The 19,290-nt window shown below is 38.5% G+C and overlaps 1 protein-coding gene across 2 annotated transcripts in view; it reads right to left on the bottom strand.

The window, feature by feature from the left end:
- Window positions 1-19,290, bottom strand: part of LOC116440115 (E3 SUMO-protein ligase RanBP2-like) — a 34,338-nt gene that overhangs the window by 14,162 nt on the left and 886 nt on the right. For both annotated transcript variants that reach the window (XM_032100453.1, XM_032100454.1), the window contains exons 2-20: window positions 17,388-17,455; window positions 16,735-16,846; window positions 15,677-15,829; window positions 14,616-14,846; window positions 14,035-14,180; window positions 12,416-12,608; window positions 11,632-11,722; window positions 10,112-10,321; window positions 9,401-9,579; window positions 9,145-9,320; window positions 8,682-8,805; window positions 8,187-8,348; window positions 7,732-7,869; window positions 7,503-7,649; window positions 6,890-7,072; window positions 6,725-6,808; window positions 6,086-6,221; window positions 5,816-5,913; window positions 736-5,281 (exon numbers count right to left, since the gene is read on the bottom strand). In XM_032100453.1, the coding sequence (XP_031956344.1) occupies window positions 736-5,281; window positions 5,816-5,913; window positions 6,086-6,221; window positions 6,725-6,808; window positions 6,890-7,072; window positions 7,503-7,649; window positions 7,732-7,869; window positions 8,187-8,348; window positions 8,682-8,805; window positions 9,145-9,320; window positions 9,401-9,579; window positions 10,112-10,321; window positions 11,632-11,722; window positions 12,416-12,608; window positions 14,035-14,180; window positions 14,616-14,846; window positions 15,677-15,829; window positions 16,735-16,846; window positions 17,388-17,455 (7,177 nt within the window). The remainder of the gene's footprint in view (window positions 1-735; window positions 5,282-5,815; window positions 5,914-6,085; window positions 6,222-6,724; window positions 6,809-6,889; window positions 7,073-7,502; window positions 7,650-7,731; window positions 7,870-8,186; window positions 8,349-8,681; window positions 8,806-9,144; window positions 9,321-9,400; window positions 9,580-10,111; window positions 10,322-11,631; window positions 11,723-12,415; window positions 12,609-14,034; window positions 14,181-14,615; window positions 14,847-15,676; window positions 15,830-16,734; window positions 16,847-17,387; window positions 17,456-19,290) is intronic.

Below are 19,290 nucleotides of genomic sequence, written 5' to 3'. Positions count from 1 at the left end.
ACTTTACTACACTTTAGCTAATAACAGACAGGATGTGTTCATAATTCTGAGGCATCCCATCCTTCTCACAAGGACCCTTCAGCACATTATAGTGGCCCTGTCACAGCCACTGCTTCTGCCTGTGCATCTTTTTGAGACTGTGACAGAAACAATACAACAGAGTATGCAGTCACAATCTCTTCACAGGCTAAGGAAGGAGGCTGACATCTGGTGTTAAGCTACATAACCACAACTGCAGAGGCCGGTACTTACCACTTGAAACAAAGGTATAGACTAGTTCCACAATACCCATCTACTCAGTCATGAGGATAATGCAAATTTTAGCTGAAGCATACATCTGCTGTTCTCACGCTTTGCCACTCAGAGCAAAGGGTTGTATACATACAACATCAACTACATATTTAAGCCCCAAAAGCAAATCCACAGATTCTTTGAGCATTTAAATCCAAGATTCAGATTTAAATCCAAGCTTCAGATGCAGCACTTCAGAGTTTAAGTTCTCTATCTGAAATACCTGTTCTCAGTAAACAAATTTTCATCCTGCATCATACATTTTTATTTGAAAATAATGATGACCTAAAATTCCCTCCTTTAGTTGAAACTCTGGAAAACATGTGGATACCTGCATCAAAACTGAAAGAAACTACCTATTCTCAAGAGAGTAATGAACAGCACAGAACTGACTGCTTAGTAAGTTGCATACATGTATAAATTACTAGTTCAACTGACACTCACCTTTTTCCAGAACTCTAAATGAAAAGTTAGATGGTCCATCTTGTGTTGAAGCAGGCAAGTTGTCTACCTTGCTGTCTACAGGCTTCTGAGTAGCAGTTGAGATTTTTGGTGGTTCTGAGATTTCCAGTTCTTTCTGTGCTGTGTTCTGAGATGCTGGAATATGGCCTTCACTCTTTCTTGGGGGATTAAAACTAAAGCCAAAGAGAGAACCCGTGGCTGAAGTATTTCCAAATGTGAATGTCTTTGACTTTTCATTACTGAAAATGCTCTTGACAGATTCAGATCCAAATACAAATTTTGGAGGAGAAACTACTGTTTTTGTTGGTGTTTCAGAAGTATTTGACACCTCTGCAGCCTCTACAGTTGCATCAGAAGTATCATCACCATGGCTGACATCAGTTCTTTCTCTGGTTGTTTCTTCTAGCACAGCTACAGCATTTTTACCACATGGAGATTCCTTTGGTGTATTGGCACGAGAAGAAAGAGGTGTTATCAGTGTTTCTCTCTCTTGGGCATGCTTTGCTTCATCAAAAATTTGCTTAAATGAGTCTGCAACATCTTGCAGCTTGAATCGCACAGCCAGAAGTTCTACTTTTCTTTCCCCCTCTGCGAAGTCACATGCAGTCCATACCCACACTCTGTCAGATCCTTTCATTTGTTGCATGTTCATATCTGGTGTTATCCTATGATTGGCACAGAGTTTTAGTACCTGGTCCCTTCTCATTACTATACGCACTTGTTTGTTGTCATAGTTCTGCAGTATTTTGATATCGCCAATCCCTCTCTCTTTCCACTGTTTTGCATCTTTGTCGTATCTGTAGAGCTTGGCTCTATGACTGAAGACAACTTGCTCATTTTCCTCACCACTGGTCACTTCCACGAGATCAGGCAGAGGTACCACAGGTTCAAAGTACTGTCCATCTCTTTCCTCTTCTTGAGTAACATCAGAATCTTCATCTGTGCCTACTGATGTTCTACTCTGATTCTGTTTGGCAGGAGATTTGGATGGGCTCAAAGCAGACTTAAAGCTGAAACTAAAACCAGTGGTAGACTCTCCAAATCTAAACAGATTTTTCCTTACAGGGCTACTGGCAAGAGGTGATGCATATACAGAACTACTTACACTATCATCCAATGCCTCTTCACGCAAGTCATAGTTATCCCACTCCAGAGTAGGGCCTGTACTTTCAGCATGTGGCTTTATAACCAAATCAGAAGTACTGCTGGCACAAGCAGGGTTTACATTTTCCTCTTCTGACAATTTAGTTTTGTCATCTGTCAGAAAAGTTTTGAGATCTTTTAAGTCACACTTCATTTCTTCTGCTCTCTGTATGAGCTGAGCTGTCCTACCTGTATCAACAAGTTTATGGGGTGTCTGCAGAGGTATATCTAGTAGTAGCTTCTGACATTCTTCAAACTTTTGTTTGAACTCCTCAGCCTGCTCTGGTGTCTTGAATTTTGCTGCCAGATGTTCCAACTTTGCATCACCATCAGAGAAGTCATTGGCCATCCACATCCATGCTTTGTCTGAGCCAGACAGCTGTTTCAAGTTCATTGTTGTCGTTATCCAGTGATTTGCACACACCTTCAGTACCTGCTCACGCCGCATCAATATCCTTACTTTGCCATTAACTTCATTTTTAAGAATCTTCAGACTGCCCACCCCACGTTCTTTCCACTGGCTTGTTTCTGGATCAAACCTGAACAGCTTTACTCTCTGGGAGTATAACACTTTCTCATCTTCTTCTCCTGTAAATGGTTCTACTTTTTCAGGCATCTGAACTATAGGTTCAAAATGGATATCATCGCTGTCCTCTGTCTTATACACATCATCATCTTTCTCACCAAGGTCAGCAGATGTGTTTGCTTTGTGATCTGTTTTAGAATTTTGTGAAGAAAACAGCTTTTCACCTGCACCTGAAAAGCCTTTGAAGTTAGGATCCTTTTTGCCAAATTGAATGCCTTCCCTAGGAGTACTTTTTGCAAGCTCAGCAAAAGTAGAAGTGCTACTATTCTGCCCAAAAACAAAGTCACTTTTCTCCTTGGCTACTGTTTCTTGAAATTGGAATCCAGTTCCACTATCTGAAGGAGATTCCTTTTTGTCTTTTTCATCAATGCTTTTTAAGAAACCCGTTGTATGCTCTTTGGATGGTTCATCTTTCTTAGTAGTATTTTTAGTAGACTCCTGTATCCCAAACTTAAACCCACCTTCAGGCATTTGCATTGAAAAGTTAAATCCTTCCTTTGCAGACTTAGCTTCAGTATCAGAAGAAATCTGAAATGTAAATGGTGGTGTCTTGCCTTGCTCAAGACCAAACTTAAAGCCTGTTCCCAACTGTCCTCCAGCAAGTTCAGGTAACTTACTTTTCAAGCCAAAAGCAGGAGTTGACAAAGCATCACCAGCTGGCTTACCAGATGGATTTGGTTCTTGGCAGGCTACACAGGCTAGTGAAGAACCTTCATTCCTCACAAAACAAGTACTACAATCCCACTGACCTTCCTTTTTAGTAAAAAGCCCTTCAAACCCATTTTTCAGTGGCTTACTTCTATCAGCAACAGAACCAAACCCTGGAGCAGCAGGTGCCTGAACAGTTGGTATGGATGTATTTGGTTGATTTTGAGGTTTTGGACTCTGACAGGAACAGGAGTTTACATCTTTTGCTTGGCATACAGAGCAGTCCCACTGACCTTCTTTTTTAGAAAAAGCAGCACTCAAGTCATTTTGAATAGCCTTTGGAGCAATCGCTTGGCAAAATTTAGAGGAATTTTGTTGACCAGATACCACTGTATTAGTTTTGTTTGGATTCTGGCAGCTGATACACTTGGAGGCAGTAGGTTCATTTCTTCCTGAACAGACACTGCAGTCCCACTGACCTTCCTTTTTAGCAAAAGCAGAGCCAAACTTGTCCTGCAGTGTGTTGTTACCACTCGCTTTGAAACTTGCGGAGCCAGTTAATGGGGTGCCATGTGTTTCCCACATACCTGGATTTGGACTTTGACATGATACACAATTCTTTGCAGCTGCTTCATTTGGAACTGAACATTCTTTACACTCCCACTGATCCTTCTTCAAGAGATGCTGCCCAAACCCACCAGAAGAACAGGCTTGCTGAGCATCCTTTCCAAATGAAATAGTAGTGCTAGATGCAGTGGATGTAGCTGTAAGGCTGCCTTTGCTGTCAGGTTCACTGCTTGCTCCATCTTTTGAAAACTGAAAGCCCAAGTTCATGGTCCCAGAAATGGTTCTGCTAGGCTCCCTGGTGTCCTGATTTGCTGTTTCTTTTGCAGTCCCAGTGTTCTGAGCCACAGATGTGTCAGCATTTGATCCCAAGGATTTTAAAATATTCTGTGCCTCCTCAAACTTCTTTTTGAAGAGCATTGCTTCTTCAGGTGTTTTAAATCTAATTGCAAGCTGTTCTGGTTTGGGCAATTCATCTGCATAGTCTAATGCATGCCATACAAATGACTTATCTGATGCAGCATTTGGAGTTAATTTCATGTCAGTATTTATGTAGTGATTTGCACAGATTTTCAGAACTTGGTCCCGTCTCATTAAGAGACGAAATTTGCCAGATACTTTATGTTTCAGTATTTTCACATTTCCAATACCCCTTTCTTTCCATTCTTTAGATTCTGCATCAAAACGGAAGAGCTTGGCCCTGTTGCAGAAGAATTCTTCTTCATCTTCCTCACCTGTCTTTACTTCAATCTTATCAGGAAGTGGCACCACAGGATCAAAATGAGGACCATCATCATCCTCATCTCCACCATGGGTGCTTCCTCCCTCTGTTTCATGACTTCTATTGGCCAAATCTGAATTTGAAGACATAAATACAGGTTTACTTGGTTCTTGAACGCTAAGTGTATCATTCTTCTCAAAACCCATGTTTTTGTGTGCATTTTGGCCTGTGTTTTCTCGAAGAGAGATGCCTGGAATATGTTTACTGCTAAAATTGAAGATATTTCTTGAACTACTTGTGGGATCGTTAACTGGCTTTTGTTCAATGTATCTATCATCCTGTAAAGGTTTATCAGATGTCAGAAGATCCAAGAGGCTTTCTCTACTATTAAAAGGTGCACCAAGAGGCTGTGGTGCAACTTGAGGGGGAGAAGAAAAAGTAAAGTCTCCATCATTAGACTTGAAGTTAGGTTTAAATTTAAAAGTTGTCGGCTGACTTGGCTGTGCTGATGTTGGCAGAGGCGTTTTTGATCCTTCTGCTGTTCCCGGCTGTCCAAATTTAGGCATTGCTTTTGGTTCTGCAGGCTTTAAAGTGGGCGGCGTGACTGAACGGTTTGTGAAATACCCCGGTTTAGGCAGTGTTGGATTGGTGCTTGCCTGTGGGACACTGTAGTTGTAGTAGTCATCACCCGTACGAGGGGAAATGAGGCTAGTACCAGGAGAATCAAAACGCAGAGGTGGGCCATACATTTCTTGGGAAAACATACAACCAGAAGTGTTTTGCAGAGGTGGCGTATGCATTGGTGGTGGTTGATAGGAATATATATGTGGCTGAGGTGTAAGTCGGTTCATGCCATAGACAGGAGGCTAAAGAAAAAGCAGAAAACAAGTGCTCTGCTTATTAAGGTAACAACGACAAACAAAATCTTACTGTGCTGAAGCCCATGTAAACATGTACTCTTAAACAGAAGGCATGCTGTCAAGTTTAAACCTAAACTAGTTTTACCTTAGTTGGAACCAATTAGTTTAAAAACTTGAAGGGCATTTGAGAACAAGCATTGAAAAAGGGGCACAATATGAGGGAGTTTCTTTTTAATGAAAAAAAGCTTTGCAAGCTCCATTTTCTTTTACCACACAATTAAGGGGGGAATAGTAAAGTGCTATCATACATAGACTGCAGGAGAAATGTACACACATATAACATTTTTCTGGCTTTTCCTCCCAAACTCCAATTCCCAAAAGTTAAGCAGAGAGACAAACTATAATTTTATCCCTAGCAGTCTAAGTTCACCAAATTCTACATAAGGAACTGCAATTACATCCAGCTATGTACAGAATCAAAACCAGTCAGTCATTTTCAGGAGATCATTGGAAGCAACTTAAGGAAATAAACTTTCTCACCTTTGTTGGTGTTACATTGGTTGCAGCAGTTCCCAGAAGATACTGAGAGTTATAGGCAGGTGACTGGCTGTAGAATACAGATGGGCCAGTGGTAGCAACTAAAAAGGAACACCAGGAAAACAATTAACATTTAACTTTTCTTGTTGTTTTCTACAGACTCCTCCCAGCAATCAGTTTTAAACTGTGAATCATTAATGCACTTTAGCATTACTTTCAAAAGTCATATTTGATTTAGCTAACCATTTAGATAAAAATTCCACAGCAACTTGCCTGTTAACGGGGCTTCATGAAGATTTTGTGCTCTCTGATAACTATCTGGCATTGTATCTGTTCCATAGTTTTCAGCAGGCCACCGATGAGATGCATTTGTGTTGGAATTATTAAGTTTCATTTCTTGCATTTCATTCTGTCAAGACAGGATGCCAAGCAAGAGTGTATCTATTGCACAGGTGCTTGTCAAAGAAAATATAAGGCATGATACCTACCCTTTTGCTATTCAAAAGCATGTTCAAATGGGGGGGGTTGGAGCATAATTAAAAGAAAAACAAACCAAGAAGTATCTGCCAGATCATGCAAGGCATGCCCATGGAGTACAAAGTACTCATTGTATTCTAGAGCCAGAACAAGCCAGTACAAAAGCCAGAACCAAGTGGATGAGTACCAAGCTGATACGAGCAGAATTCCTTCTACATACAGAAAGAGTCCCCTAGATGTGTTGCCTCAGCACTCCTGTCCAAGTCCCAAAGAGGAGCTTCTAAGCAGAAAGATTTACTCTAGGACTCATCTTGGGCAGCTTTTTACAGAAAAAAATTCTAGGAATTGTAAGTTAGCTCCTGCTGTTACCACTAGATCCTTACCATAACTAAAAGGCCAATAGTTCTTTACCGAATATGGTGACAGAATTTTTACCTTTAAAGCTTCCACTTGCTGACAAATCATTTGAAGTATAGATTTATGGTCTTCTGCCCACTGAGGGGGAGTTTTCTGAGAAAACTAGGAAAAGAAAAGTTAATTGATTCATTTGAATTTTTCTTACAAGTAAGAATTCCCTGAAATAATAACTGGCTAACATACCTTGTAGGTCTTAGTTGGTGAAAGAGAGAATTTGGTTGGTGACGGAGTGGAATGTTTCATTGCTGAATCTACAGTTCGTGACAGACCATTTCTGAAGGCAAGACTTTCCTCTTCACCATTCTCACCAAGTTCCTGGATCACTGAATCTAACACTTCCCTCACAGTTTCAATAGACACTGGCAACTAGAAAGTTGTTTCAAATATGAGTCATGACTGCAATTCTCTCTCAGAACAAGAGAAACTACATTCAGAATTCTGGCTGAGCAATTCACAAGTCTTTCATTACATAAATACTGAGGTCTTTTTCAGCAAAGCTCTAAACCTGTTAAGATTCACATAAGGAAACAATTCACACAAACAATTACATTTTTTCAAACTATCAAACTAAAAGACAGTGGCAAAAGCTCTGTGTTTACATTGGAGCTTTCACCAACAGCGCAACCAGGATACCACATGATCTGGTAGGTTACAGAAGTTACCCAGAATTTAACTTGCCTTAATACAAAGCCTGGTCTAAAAAAACCTAACCTGAATGTAAAGGATTTAATTTTTCAAACAGTAACCTAAGCTACTGCGTCCCTTGGAACAAGTTTTTAAAGCAAGAATTACTTACTTTCTCAGTTAATGACATATCTGAGGAGCTTTCTGCAATAATTTTCATTAGATAATACTTGGCTTTAAGAAGGTAGGTTTTGTGCTCCTCATGCTCTTCTGGCAGCATAACATCATTTTCAATCTCTTCTGCTTTTCTTTGGAAAATCTAAAGAACAGAATGCAGAATGAATAGCATCAGACAGAAGGAAACTGAGTAAAGAGAAACATTTCTGGGTAAAACAACTTACCACAGCAAGATTCCAGTATGAAACCACATTCTCAATAGCTTCAAATGCTAATAAAGCATCATCAATTTTGCCATCAACTGCATCCAACATAGCAAATGCTATCTGTGCCTCTTCTTCATACGCTGCAACCTGAAAGACCTACAAACAAAATGAAGGAAAACTTGTACTTAAAAATGGAATGACATAACCTTTTTTCCTATAATACAGGGAGAATTCTTTTTCAAGGAAGTTGGTACTGAGGGTGCTCAATGCCTTCAAATCATAAACACCATTTTAAAGGTAAGACCAAAGTTGTAAGGAGAGATTTTCTCCCTTTATAAAACACTATTACCAAATATCTTTAAGAGTTTCATAGTAATAACAATATGGAATACTACAATGTAGACAAAAATCCCACAACTATGCACGATTCTGACATAGACCCTCTCTTCAGCCTTGGCTCAATCGATCTGTACCTGAATGTCTACACTATGGAAGTGTTTGAAGAGAGGATCAGTAGGTTCAGAAATACTCCTCTTCTTTTTGATAGTTTCCAGCATAGGCAGAACTTTCTTCCAGTAGTAGACACTTCGTCCAATATATTCCTTCTGGTCATAGAAGGAGTTAAGGTTAATTCCCTGGTGAAGGAAAGGGAATAGTTGCATATTATTTCAGCAAATTCAAGTCAAAATCCTATTCCTACATATCCTTCTCCTATTTTCTTTAAGAGTTCCAAAGTCTTCCTCTGACATTAAGAGTAGCTATGTAAAGTAATATATGTAGAAAATAACACTATAGTTTAAGACAAGAATACTTTATAGTGACTAGACCAACAAATTCGCCTGATAAAATAATCAGCTGTTCTTAATAACACACATCCATCCAATCTCCCATCCCGAGTCTGTTCACAATTTAGAAAATAAGAGGAAAACACTTTGGCTTCCACATATTTAAAAATAATCTCAGCTTACTGTTTTCTGCAAGCTTTTTGCCCAGTGTATGATTAAGGCAGGTTGAAGGCTGTGCTTCTCCAGTGTTCGCAGAGTACTTATGCCATGCTGTACAATAAGCCTCAGTTTTGCTGCTGTTCCTGGTCTGAATATCAGAAGAAACATTCCTTGATTAATATTTTCTGGCTTTCATCTGTTTACATACCATTTCTTTGATGAATACAACCTGCAACTTAAGTCCTAACTTGCTTCTACATTAGAAATGCATTGTTAGAAATGAAAATTCTGTTTTTAGAAATCTTTCAAACATATCAAGTCCCTACTACAATAAAGCTTCAAAACAAAGCTGCAAAAAACTAAAACAAAGCTGCAAAATATGTCCAAAAAATTAATTTTACAAGACTCTATTGGGACCAATCCAAGCTACTGCAGCAGATGCTCCCTTAAGGCTTGATCAAACACTTCCAAACTGAAAAAGCCTTACATTGATTTTCTCTGAAGAAGAGTACGAACAGCATCCCACCAGGATCTTTGCTTTTCAGTATAGAACTGCTTGCATATTGGCAATGGCAAGAATTGAGGTTGATGTGCACTATAGTGAGAATTAAACTTCTCTTGCAGTTGTAAGTTGCTAGTGAATACCACCCCAAGTAGGAATACCTGTTTGTAAAAAATAAAGTTATTAATTAACAAAAAACTTAATTTGTATGGTACATTAAAGAACTTAAAAGTTCACTTACTTCAAGGTCTAACAGGCAAATAGATTCAGGAGCATCTGTCTCAAGTCTTGATGTTTCTTGGGGCAAGTGAAAAAGCTGTTTTAACCACTTGCGCATGGGAGGCAAGACTGACATAGAGTTCCACTGCAAGCCAAGCCACACGAGGTGCTGGAGACTGCCGTTGTGCAATCGAACTGCACCTATGCAAGAAACAAGGTTGGATGCAAATGTCAGCTTCCTGCAAGTCCTCAACACTACTATCTGATCAAAGCTGGGTTTCACATTTCTCTCTGTCAGAGCAGCCAAAGATACTTTACAGACCAATAAGCACCAAGATTTCAGTTTTACTTATGAAGGGTTACAAACTTCAGTCAGAATAGCCAAACATACCAAGTTCATCTAAGTGCTCAAAGCCATCAGCCGCTTAAGCTTCTGAGGGGATGACTCTCATCATTTCCATTTTCACTTTATCAGTCCAATAGGTAACTGATTTTAGCAAAATTTATTCTCCAAAAAGTCCTTAAGGAATTATTGAAGAAGAACTTCTTTACATTGCAATGAAGTGTAAGTCTTTCCTATGACATTTAGCCAACTTTGGACAGCTATTCCAGGTATTTGTCTTTTGCCTGCAGTACAAAATATTGTGGTTACCAGTACCTCTTCCACAAGTATTTGCAGAAGACATTTAGGTACACAAAGCTGTGCTGAGCTTCAGAAAGTAACACCTCTTACCAATATCGTATTTATGAAGTTCCCCTTGCACTGGTACTTGTGTACTGACATTTCCAATATCATCTGTGCCGATAAAAGACCTCTCCCTAGAAGCTCCACTCTCAAACAGGCTACCAAACAATGCAAATGAACCGCTCTTGTTTGCAAATGATTCCACAATCTCTTTAAAGAAGTCTTGCTTGCCATGACTTAAGTTCAGCAGCATATGACCTAGAAAACAAAAATATCACTTCACATAAATAAAGAAGCGAACACAAGGAAAGTAGTACTTGCTATGCTGGACTGCTCTTTACTACCGAAGGCTGGATGGGAATCAGGATTTCCCCTTAAGAAACCTACAGACTGTTTAGGTATGTTCTGCCTGTAATTAGGTCAGTGTTTCAGCACATAGGCTTTCCAAGCTTTTAGTGACAACAATCCCAAGGCATTTGTAAATCCAGCTCTTTAGGAAAACAAAGCCCTCTTACCATGACTATTCTAAGGGCATTGCAAGTGACCTTAAAATAAATAGCTGTAATATAAGCAGAGGTCTGTATTAATGAAATCCATTCTGAAGTAAATGAACCTGATGTCTAGGGGTTCATCTGTTTTCATCTAGGCCCTCTAAGAATTTTGTAGACTTAAACACTGTCTATACTTGGCAGCAAAAAGAACAAAGCTGATGAACAAGTGAAAGGATGAAAGATCAGGGAAACAAACTAATATTTTCTTTCCCTCTTTGGGCTAACAGTACTTGCAAAATAGCATCAGCAGGCAGAAGCTATTTCCAGTACATTTGGATGCTTTAGGTTTTAACTTTTATATTTTTCAAATCCTGTACTGCCTAGTGGTGTAAACTCTGAAGTTTCATGTAGCCTGTTAACTTCTGCTCTCTCATGCCAGGTAAACGTAACAAAGCCTCTCCAGGCCTGCTCTCCAAGGACACTCAGACTGTCCTAAGCCCAAAAAGTATAGACCAAAAGCCTCTGAAGTGAGGGGAAAGCTTGGGGAAATTACATAATTAACTGAAGCTTTAACTGGAGAATTAAGCCTGATATGCAAATAAACCAAACTTATAAAAGTGGGAAGAACTTGTGACCTGCTGTCCATCTTGGGGTCCATTTTGACAGTATCCTCTGGACTCCCCAGGGTGTACCTTTGAAGGCCCTTCAAATAAATACCTAGCTTTATTCCCTTATTCTTGTCTAGTCTCTGTTTTTAGGTGGCCACTTCAGGCATCAATTTAACAGATAAAACTCAATTCTACCTTAGCGTGCTGGAAAGTCAAAAAGGAGGAAAAAAACCAACTACTATTGAAACAAAGAACACACTCTACCAGCATGCTTAAGACATGAAAAATAACTTTAGGTGTCAGAACCAAACCACTGTTCTATTTACATATGTAGTCAGAATCTATAAAGTTTTACTATATATTGGAGTGATAACATTACAAGACACACAAATGTGTTCTTTAACAAATCTTAGTCTTTACAGTAAATCTGCAGCACTAAAATGGAACTATGCAGCTATTTTTTTATTACCAGACTGGCTTTTTCGATCACAGGCCAACATTTCTAGCATATCTTGTCCAGTTTGATCCCCCTTTATGAGCTTTGACTTTGGTTTAGGAACCTGGTGAAGTAAGGAGAAAATTGTTACAGGTTTTTCACAGTAAGAGCAGAACATTTAAATCAATCTCAGAAATTAGGAAAGCTTCTTTTTAGCATTAGGAAGCTATAGGAAAACAGGCATTATTCATTCTGAAGGTACACACATTGGGTTGTAGTTCTGTGTGGGATGGGCGAAGAGAGCAGAGAACCCACCTAAAACCCAGAGATGTGCAACTATAGCTATTAAAAATAACATTAAGTGTACACAAGAGCGAGTAATACCTGCAATGCAAGCAATGGTATAAGAAAGATAGTCAAGGCAAAGAACTTTGATGTTTTTAAATTCCATTGTCTATCCAACAAGTATATTAGAACTATTCAATTCCTCTCCCTCTTTCCTTACAGGAATAACACTCAACATGTGTATTTGTTGTATTATGAAAAAGGAAATATACTGCAGGAAATAAATACAATAATACTTAAGAATCAGGTTACTCTGGCAAGTGGAACAGTTGAAGGTATACTTTTACCCTATTCAAGTCATTTGAAACTTTTAAACAATTGTGAAAGAGAAGGGTTTGGTGAGGGAGAACAGAGTTCTCCTTTAGATACACAAACACTAGCTCATCTCAGGAATACAGGAAATCAACACATGTACAGCAAGAACATTTCGAGAAAAGCATCAACTAAAGGCTTAGACCAAAAGATCATTTACCTGGAAACTCAGGAGATAACACAATGCTGCTAGTTCACACACAGCTCTCCACTGTGCCTCATTGTCTTGGGCCATTTTCAGCAGCAAAGCTCCAGCATGCATGTACAGCTGTCCTTTCATTTCCACAAAGGTACGAGACAACTCATCAGCCACACTCACATATGGCTTCACTGACTGAAGTGCACGATCAAAACTAAAATGCAGAGAAGACTCATTCTAAAGAGAGTCCTGGTAAAAGCTATAGCAGGTGATTTTGGTTCATGCTATTAACTGTGTATTAAGTAACTATGAGTCAATGGTAAGTACTGTTTCTATTGCTCAAACTCAATTGATTGTTACTAGAAAGTACAATCACCTCAAACTCCCAAAGCTCTCAAGTTTATTGAAGTAAATATTACTGTAAGATACTTACAGTCTTTTTCATCACATTTTTCCACAGCTACTTTCAAAACTATTGTCCTGAACCACGTTGATAAACTTGTTCACTACTGCAGATTTAGAGACATACAGGAGGTATTATTCACTCAGCCCTTTCTTTTCATTCATTTATCAGAAAGGTCCAAAATACTGTTCAACAGGCTCCTCAAAAATAGAAGGTACTATAAAAATTCTAGTAGCTGTAGATCACTACACAATCCCCACTCAGGAGAGGCTTTCCAGGAAACAGCTAAAACTATTTTTCAATTACTGGAAAAGACTCTAATGGCTGTTAATGTTGCCATGATCTGGAAGTATTTCAGAGGTAAACATCTTGAAAAGCTCTAATAAATCAGAAGCGGAAAACTCAAGATGGTCAGTGTTAGAGGAAAAAAAAATAAAATAAAACACACTTGGTATTAAATATTCCTCATCCATTCTGTATTGCTTCAAATACTCATGCAACATTAACAGACTCAAGAATATTTTTACAAAACAATACAGCAATATAACCACCATTGTACTACTGAGGAACAAAGACAAGTTAGTAAAACCAGTAACAAAGGGAAGATAATGGCAAGAAAGAAACCCAGACCTTAATCAAATTATTGACTACAAACAATACTACTCTAGGTGCACCACAGATGGTAAGCCTTTTTGTCAGCTGTAACACCACCAGTTTTCTCTGAAGGAGACTTCTTACTGCTGGTGGTTTCCTCCCTCCCAAATATACTACATACACAGAGTTCCTAATTACTCCAGTGTGTTGTGTTATTTAATAATAGAATGACTAGGACAAAACTGATTCACAAGAGGCAGTTTTGGCTTTTCAGTTGGACTTTTGTTGCTTTGTTTGGATTGGAGTTTTTCAGGTGGGTGTTTGCTTCCAATTGCCTGGGAAATCTGGATTAGTCAATTGCTGAAGAACAGAACAATGTTTTCCAACTGAAAGGAAAGAAGGTACAAAGACACAGCATATAAATGAGTCTTCTGCACGGCTGCGTGCTGACCATTCAAACATTTGTCAAAAGACAGCTTGGGGTTTACACCCAGTAAGAACTGCTCTTGGTGGACAGTACAGGAAATCTCCTCTATCACCCAAAACAAGATAAGCAGTGAAAACAGAAGCTTGGCTGATGTTACGTGGGCCCTAAACAATTCTTAGAGGGTTTTTTCTTACTACAGAAAAGTTTAAACAGTACCTTTCAAGTGCCTCTCTGCATTCCTGAACATCTCTAGAAGAAAGTGTCAGTTTGACAAAGCTGGAATAGGCCAGCAGATGATCTTTCTTGATAGTTCTCCAGTTATTTTTATCAGACTCCAAATCTTGTAAAGATTCCAGATATTCCTAAAGAAGAAAGTTCATCACAGGATAAGGAACAGTCATCCTTCCATGAAGGCAAGGGCAGTACTTCTCCAAAACACACTAGTAGCATTTATTGCATAATCCAGTTTCACAGGTGAGACCTTAACATATTCTTCAGCAGCAAAGTTCCAGGGAACTATTTGCTTGAGCAATTTTATCCCTAATGGAACTGCTGTGTCTAACCCAGCTTTTGAAGTTAGAAACTCAATAGCTCTATAAAGCTTAATTTTAGGGAGAAAATTCGAATTAAAAAAAAAAATACACAAGAAGTATTTTGTAATTCCACTAGTTTCAGCAGACTTGCATTTGAAGGAGTTAAATCCCTTGAGAATAGCTGTCAGAGTAACGACACTAAGAGAAATAGACCATGTAAAAAGATACGGAAGACTATCACAGGATCAAAATATGATTAAACACCTCAAAGGTCTCTACAACACAGGAACACCATTCCAAGCTTGACTGCAAAGGTATTCTCTTCTCTGCCTCCTGACAGTGGAGCACAGCATCTTTTAATCTGTTATTTGAACGGTAGAGCGCAACTAGTCTGATGTTTATGTAGACATCATCTGGTCTTTGATAAAGTTCTGCTTGAATCAAGTCAAAAAGCTGATTCCACCCATCTTCACCTCTACAATCCAGTAACTGCTCCTGTTGAAACATGAAGGCAAGATGTTAATATTTCATTTCCCACATCAGTCTTTTGAGCAACTACAGTACCAAACAATAGTCTTTCCTCCACTACATAGACTACATCACTCAGGCTACAATACTCTTAAAAGCTTTCAGGTATTACGTAAAGTTTGGGAAAAAAAGCTCAAATATTTAAAAATGTAAGTAACTATCACAGAAGAAAATCCTCAGAAGAATTTGCCTCTTACCAAGAGTAAGAAATGCTTCTCAAACCGTTTGGGTCAAAGACAGCCTACCATGCCACAGACTATACCTTGCTTAAGAAAGCCCAGGCACCTTGAGACTTCAATGTGGCTGCTGCCCAGCTACACAAAATTAATATATCCGTGCAAAAGTGACATTGCATGGCTGAAAGTATGTACATGGTATTTGAGAATTACAGCATTTCTCACATTCTGTAGAAATGATCATAATGCAGATTTGAAAACAAAAGAGCAGTGTAAAGCAAGAAAGTCTGAGTTCACAGATTGGCTACCTTCCTGCCAGTGACACAACAGAAAGAACAAGTGACACCTATCTCATTGTTAACTTCTTCACAATTTCTCAGCATTTTGGAAGAGGATTAAACTTGAAATATTAGAAAAGGTATGAAAGCATGCAGCTGCAGCTTCCTTTAATGCTGGACAAAAATGTCAGACTAGAAAGAGTGTAACATCTAATAGTTTTAATACTAAAGATTCTAAAATAATTTAGTCAAAAGAGTTTTGCTTGAGGTGACATGCAAAAGGCACTCCAGACAGATGCTGAAAGTTGTTCAAACCATTGAACAGAGGTAAATTTGAACTTACCTTCAACCTGTAAATAGCAGGGCTCCCAGGAAAGAGCTTAGCAGCTCTGTCAACCCAATATTTTGCTCTTCCATCAGTAATGTCATTATTGCATAGTAACTCTGCAATCTTCAATACAAGATCTTTCTGTGTTGGGTTCAACTCCACAGAACGCTATTTTTCCCCATGCAGACACAGGAGTTTGGAAAAAAAAAAAAAAAAGGCAACTTTAACTTACGATCCATGTAGAAAAAGTAAGAGTTACACCCCCACAAACATACCCAGCTATTCAAGTTAGTTGAATCTCTAAACACAGATTATGTGAGAAAAGCCTTTCTACATGCCACCACTAGTTTACAGCACCCAAACAGAAGTGCTGAAATTGAGAACAGCCTAAGAGAAATAATGCAAAAACCATCTCCTCTGCATCTACCACTGCCTACTGCTATAAATGGATAGCAGGATTATAAGGACCTCTAGTCTAGACAGGTGCAAAAGCTTTTAAAAAAAATTAAGACACACAGTTTAGTAAGCGTGATAGCACTCTATAGAGTTGTATTGGCACAACTTCTGGGCACATCTTTCTCTCCAAAACCAGAACAAAGGCAATCTGACTGGAAATTTGACATTTATATGGTTGCCTAATCGAAATTAGATTTGTCCCTCCCTTCTGCACCTGCCCTCTTCAAAACCAACCAAACAAAAAGCCACAGTAGGCCTACAGTCTTCTAGTAGCAACTAAACTCCAGTTGTCATCACAGTTTGCATTATGGGATTCTACAACAGTAGTCCAAGAGGCAATGCGTGACTTGGGGAGAATTTAACAGCAAGCAGCACAAAGATCAAGTCCAGAAGAAAAAACAAAGAAGCAACTTCAAAATATACTGCAGAAGCAAGCAGTATCAAGTGAAGAATCCTCTCTGCAGTGCTTCATGTGCTTTCCATCATCAAATGTATATGACAGTTTTCCCAGAAGCATGTTTTCTTCTATGGGTTTGAGAATGTTCAGCACAGAAAAGTTTTAGAAGTCCATTTAGAAAGGAATAAAGCAGAACATTAGGGGTCAATGTAGTACTTACCTTGTAACACCCAAAAGCTTTTTCTATGTTATCCTCAGCTTCATAAATTTGTCCAAGAAATCTGTGTGCTTTGGGATCTCTCTCTTGTACATTGAGGTATGTAGATATATATCTATGAAGGGGAAAAAAAAAAAGTCAGTTACTTGACCAGTATTTTCCACTAACACTCCCCCTCCCACTCAAGCTATAATGGCAACCTAATTTGCCATACAGGACGCACAGACATATTTTGTTCTAGATGCTTTGGCCAGACCACACAGAAGTATACACGTTTTGTTCCAGAGACTTTGTCAGGACCTTTAAGTAAGCAGCAACATGGTTTATACCTGTACAAATGCCACTTACTCACCAGCCAGTATTTCTGTTTACTAATAAAACAAAAGCAGGAGTTTGCAAAAATGGTAAGAACTACTTAATGCAACGAGCAAAAGAACCAGCCAATTCAGCCAGATAAGTTTTTTCAGTACCACGTAACTAATCTTCTTCTAAGTTATTGTTTTACAGAGATTTAAACAGCACTCAATATCCACACTGACTGCTAGCTTAAAGCGGCATGATACTGATCTTGGTTTCTCTGGTCTACTTCATACAAACATAGTTTTTCTTTTATACCTTAGAGAACAAAAAAACAAATGTCCATCAGTGCATGTTACCTTTTAGCAAGTTCATATTCTTTTATTTCAAAATACAGCTTAGCAAAGAGGAATCCTTTCATCGATTTCTGAAGGAGAAAAACCATGACAAACACACTTTAGACATTTGGTACTTCAAAAGTAATTCCCTAACGAGTGACCTTTCTTTTCAGCAATGCCTAATACTCAGGTGACTGAATCTGACAATTCATTATCAGCTCAAATCCACTCATCATATATAGGGGTTTGTTTCTGAAAGATGTATGTTTAAGAATGAGAAGAATAAAAGTTTTTGGTATGAAAAGGCTACTAGGAAAATCGAGATTACAAGAGAAGAAAGCAACAAGCCTTTATACATATGGTATTTCATATACCACTCATTAAAGAGAGCAGAAGAATAGGGTCACCTACGTTTATTTTATTCCTTTGCAATATAGCAAGGAAAAAAGTTATTCTACAAATCAAGAGAGATCTATCATTTAGCCCTACTGTAGTGTACTGTCATTAGACACTACTGTTTAAGTATACTTGAGGAAAAAGCAACTTTTGCCTAAGTCGTTCTCAATTTGCAAAAGAAATGCATTTATGCAGTTGTTTATTTCTGACTAAAAGAACTTTAACATACACACTCTATGAGCAAGAGGCAAAACACCTCCAAAGGTATTTTTTGAGAGGTAGAACAAGGAAGTAACAAAGAAGCCAAGCTGGCATAAGCATGATCAGGAGGAAAAGTGAAAGGAGTGAGTTAAAGAACTGACAAAGTTACAATCAAAAAGGTAGAAGCAAACCAGATAAATTTAAAGCTTGAGCTCTCAATATCAGTTCAAAACCAGATTTTGCTTTTGAACCAAGAAATACTGGAGCTAGTTACATCTATGATTCCAAAGAAGTATGTACATTTTGAATTCACTTGAATTACAAGTCTCCCTCCCTCTCTCACCACTGTTATTCATGAAAAAATTTAAAAAGCAGTTAAAAATAAAAGCAGGCCTTCTACGATGCCTTGAGTTTCCAGACTGTAGTTTTGAAGCCTGTTATAAAAGGGAAACACTGAAACATGCCAGAGTGGTGGAGCTGCATTTGGCATCTCCTTTTAAACACGGATGAAAAGAAACCTCAAAATAAATGTTCTGCAACTTTATAAGCACCCCCCTCCTTAAATCATCACAACAGGAAAATCAGTAACATTTTCCACCACTGACTGTGCTTATACAATTTTTGTAAGCATTACTTCATTAAAAAAACCCCTAGCAAGTAAATATGAACCAGTTGGTCTTAAGCACAACAGTACAGGATTTGAGTTCAAAACAATTAAACAGCACCTATGATTCTGAGAGTCATACCCTTGACACTGTCTGCTCTAAACAGCACCCAAATCAATTAAGCCACAGAACAACTTTGCTGCTGTCAGGAAAGAGATACAAATAATGATGATGTACACAAGGCCTGCATAAAGGCCCTACTGCATAATGGTAAACATGGATGTATTCATGCTACACAACACAGTGCTGAATATTCTAACTCAAAAAAAAATCAATTCAAGAGCAGTAGAACAGGATCTTTCAGGATTAAATAGCTCTCATGAATTGCATCAGACTGCTCACTGTGATCCTTTTCCAGATATAATGAAAAATGGTAACAAGTCATGCAGAGTTCCTTATCCTTCTGTCCAGTTACTAAAATACAATAGAAAGATTATTTTCTCCCATTTCTTCCTTTCTTAATACTGCGATAAAAACAAGAATATGATTGACATAGCACATAAAACAAAACTGAAAGTGTTTCACATGTTCCTTGTTTGGATTCTTCTTCTGAAGAAACGAAACTCGAGAATCTTTTCCTGAGAAATAAACCTAGGGAAAAACAGGAACTAAACTCTCACAAAACCGAAGAAGTCTGTACTCAGAGAACTGGTGGACTCCTT

This window comes from Corvus moneduloides, chromosome 2 (assembly GCF_009650955.1).
Source record: "Corvus moneduloides isolate bCorMon1 chromosome 2, bCorMon1.pri, whole genome shotgun sequence".
Classification (NCBI taxonomy): domain Eukaryota; kingdom Metazoa; phylum Chordata; class Aves; order Passeriformes; family Corvidae; genus Corvus; species Corvus moneduloides.
Note: the sequence above shows the minus strand (reverse complement) of the source record. Positions and strands in the feature narration are given on the sequence as shown.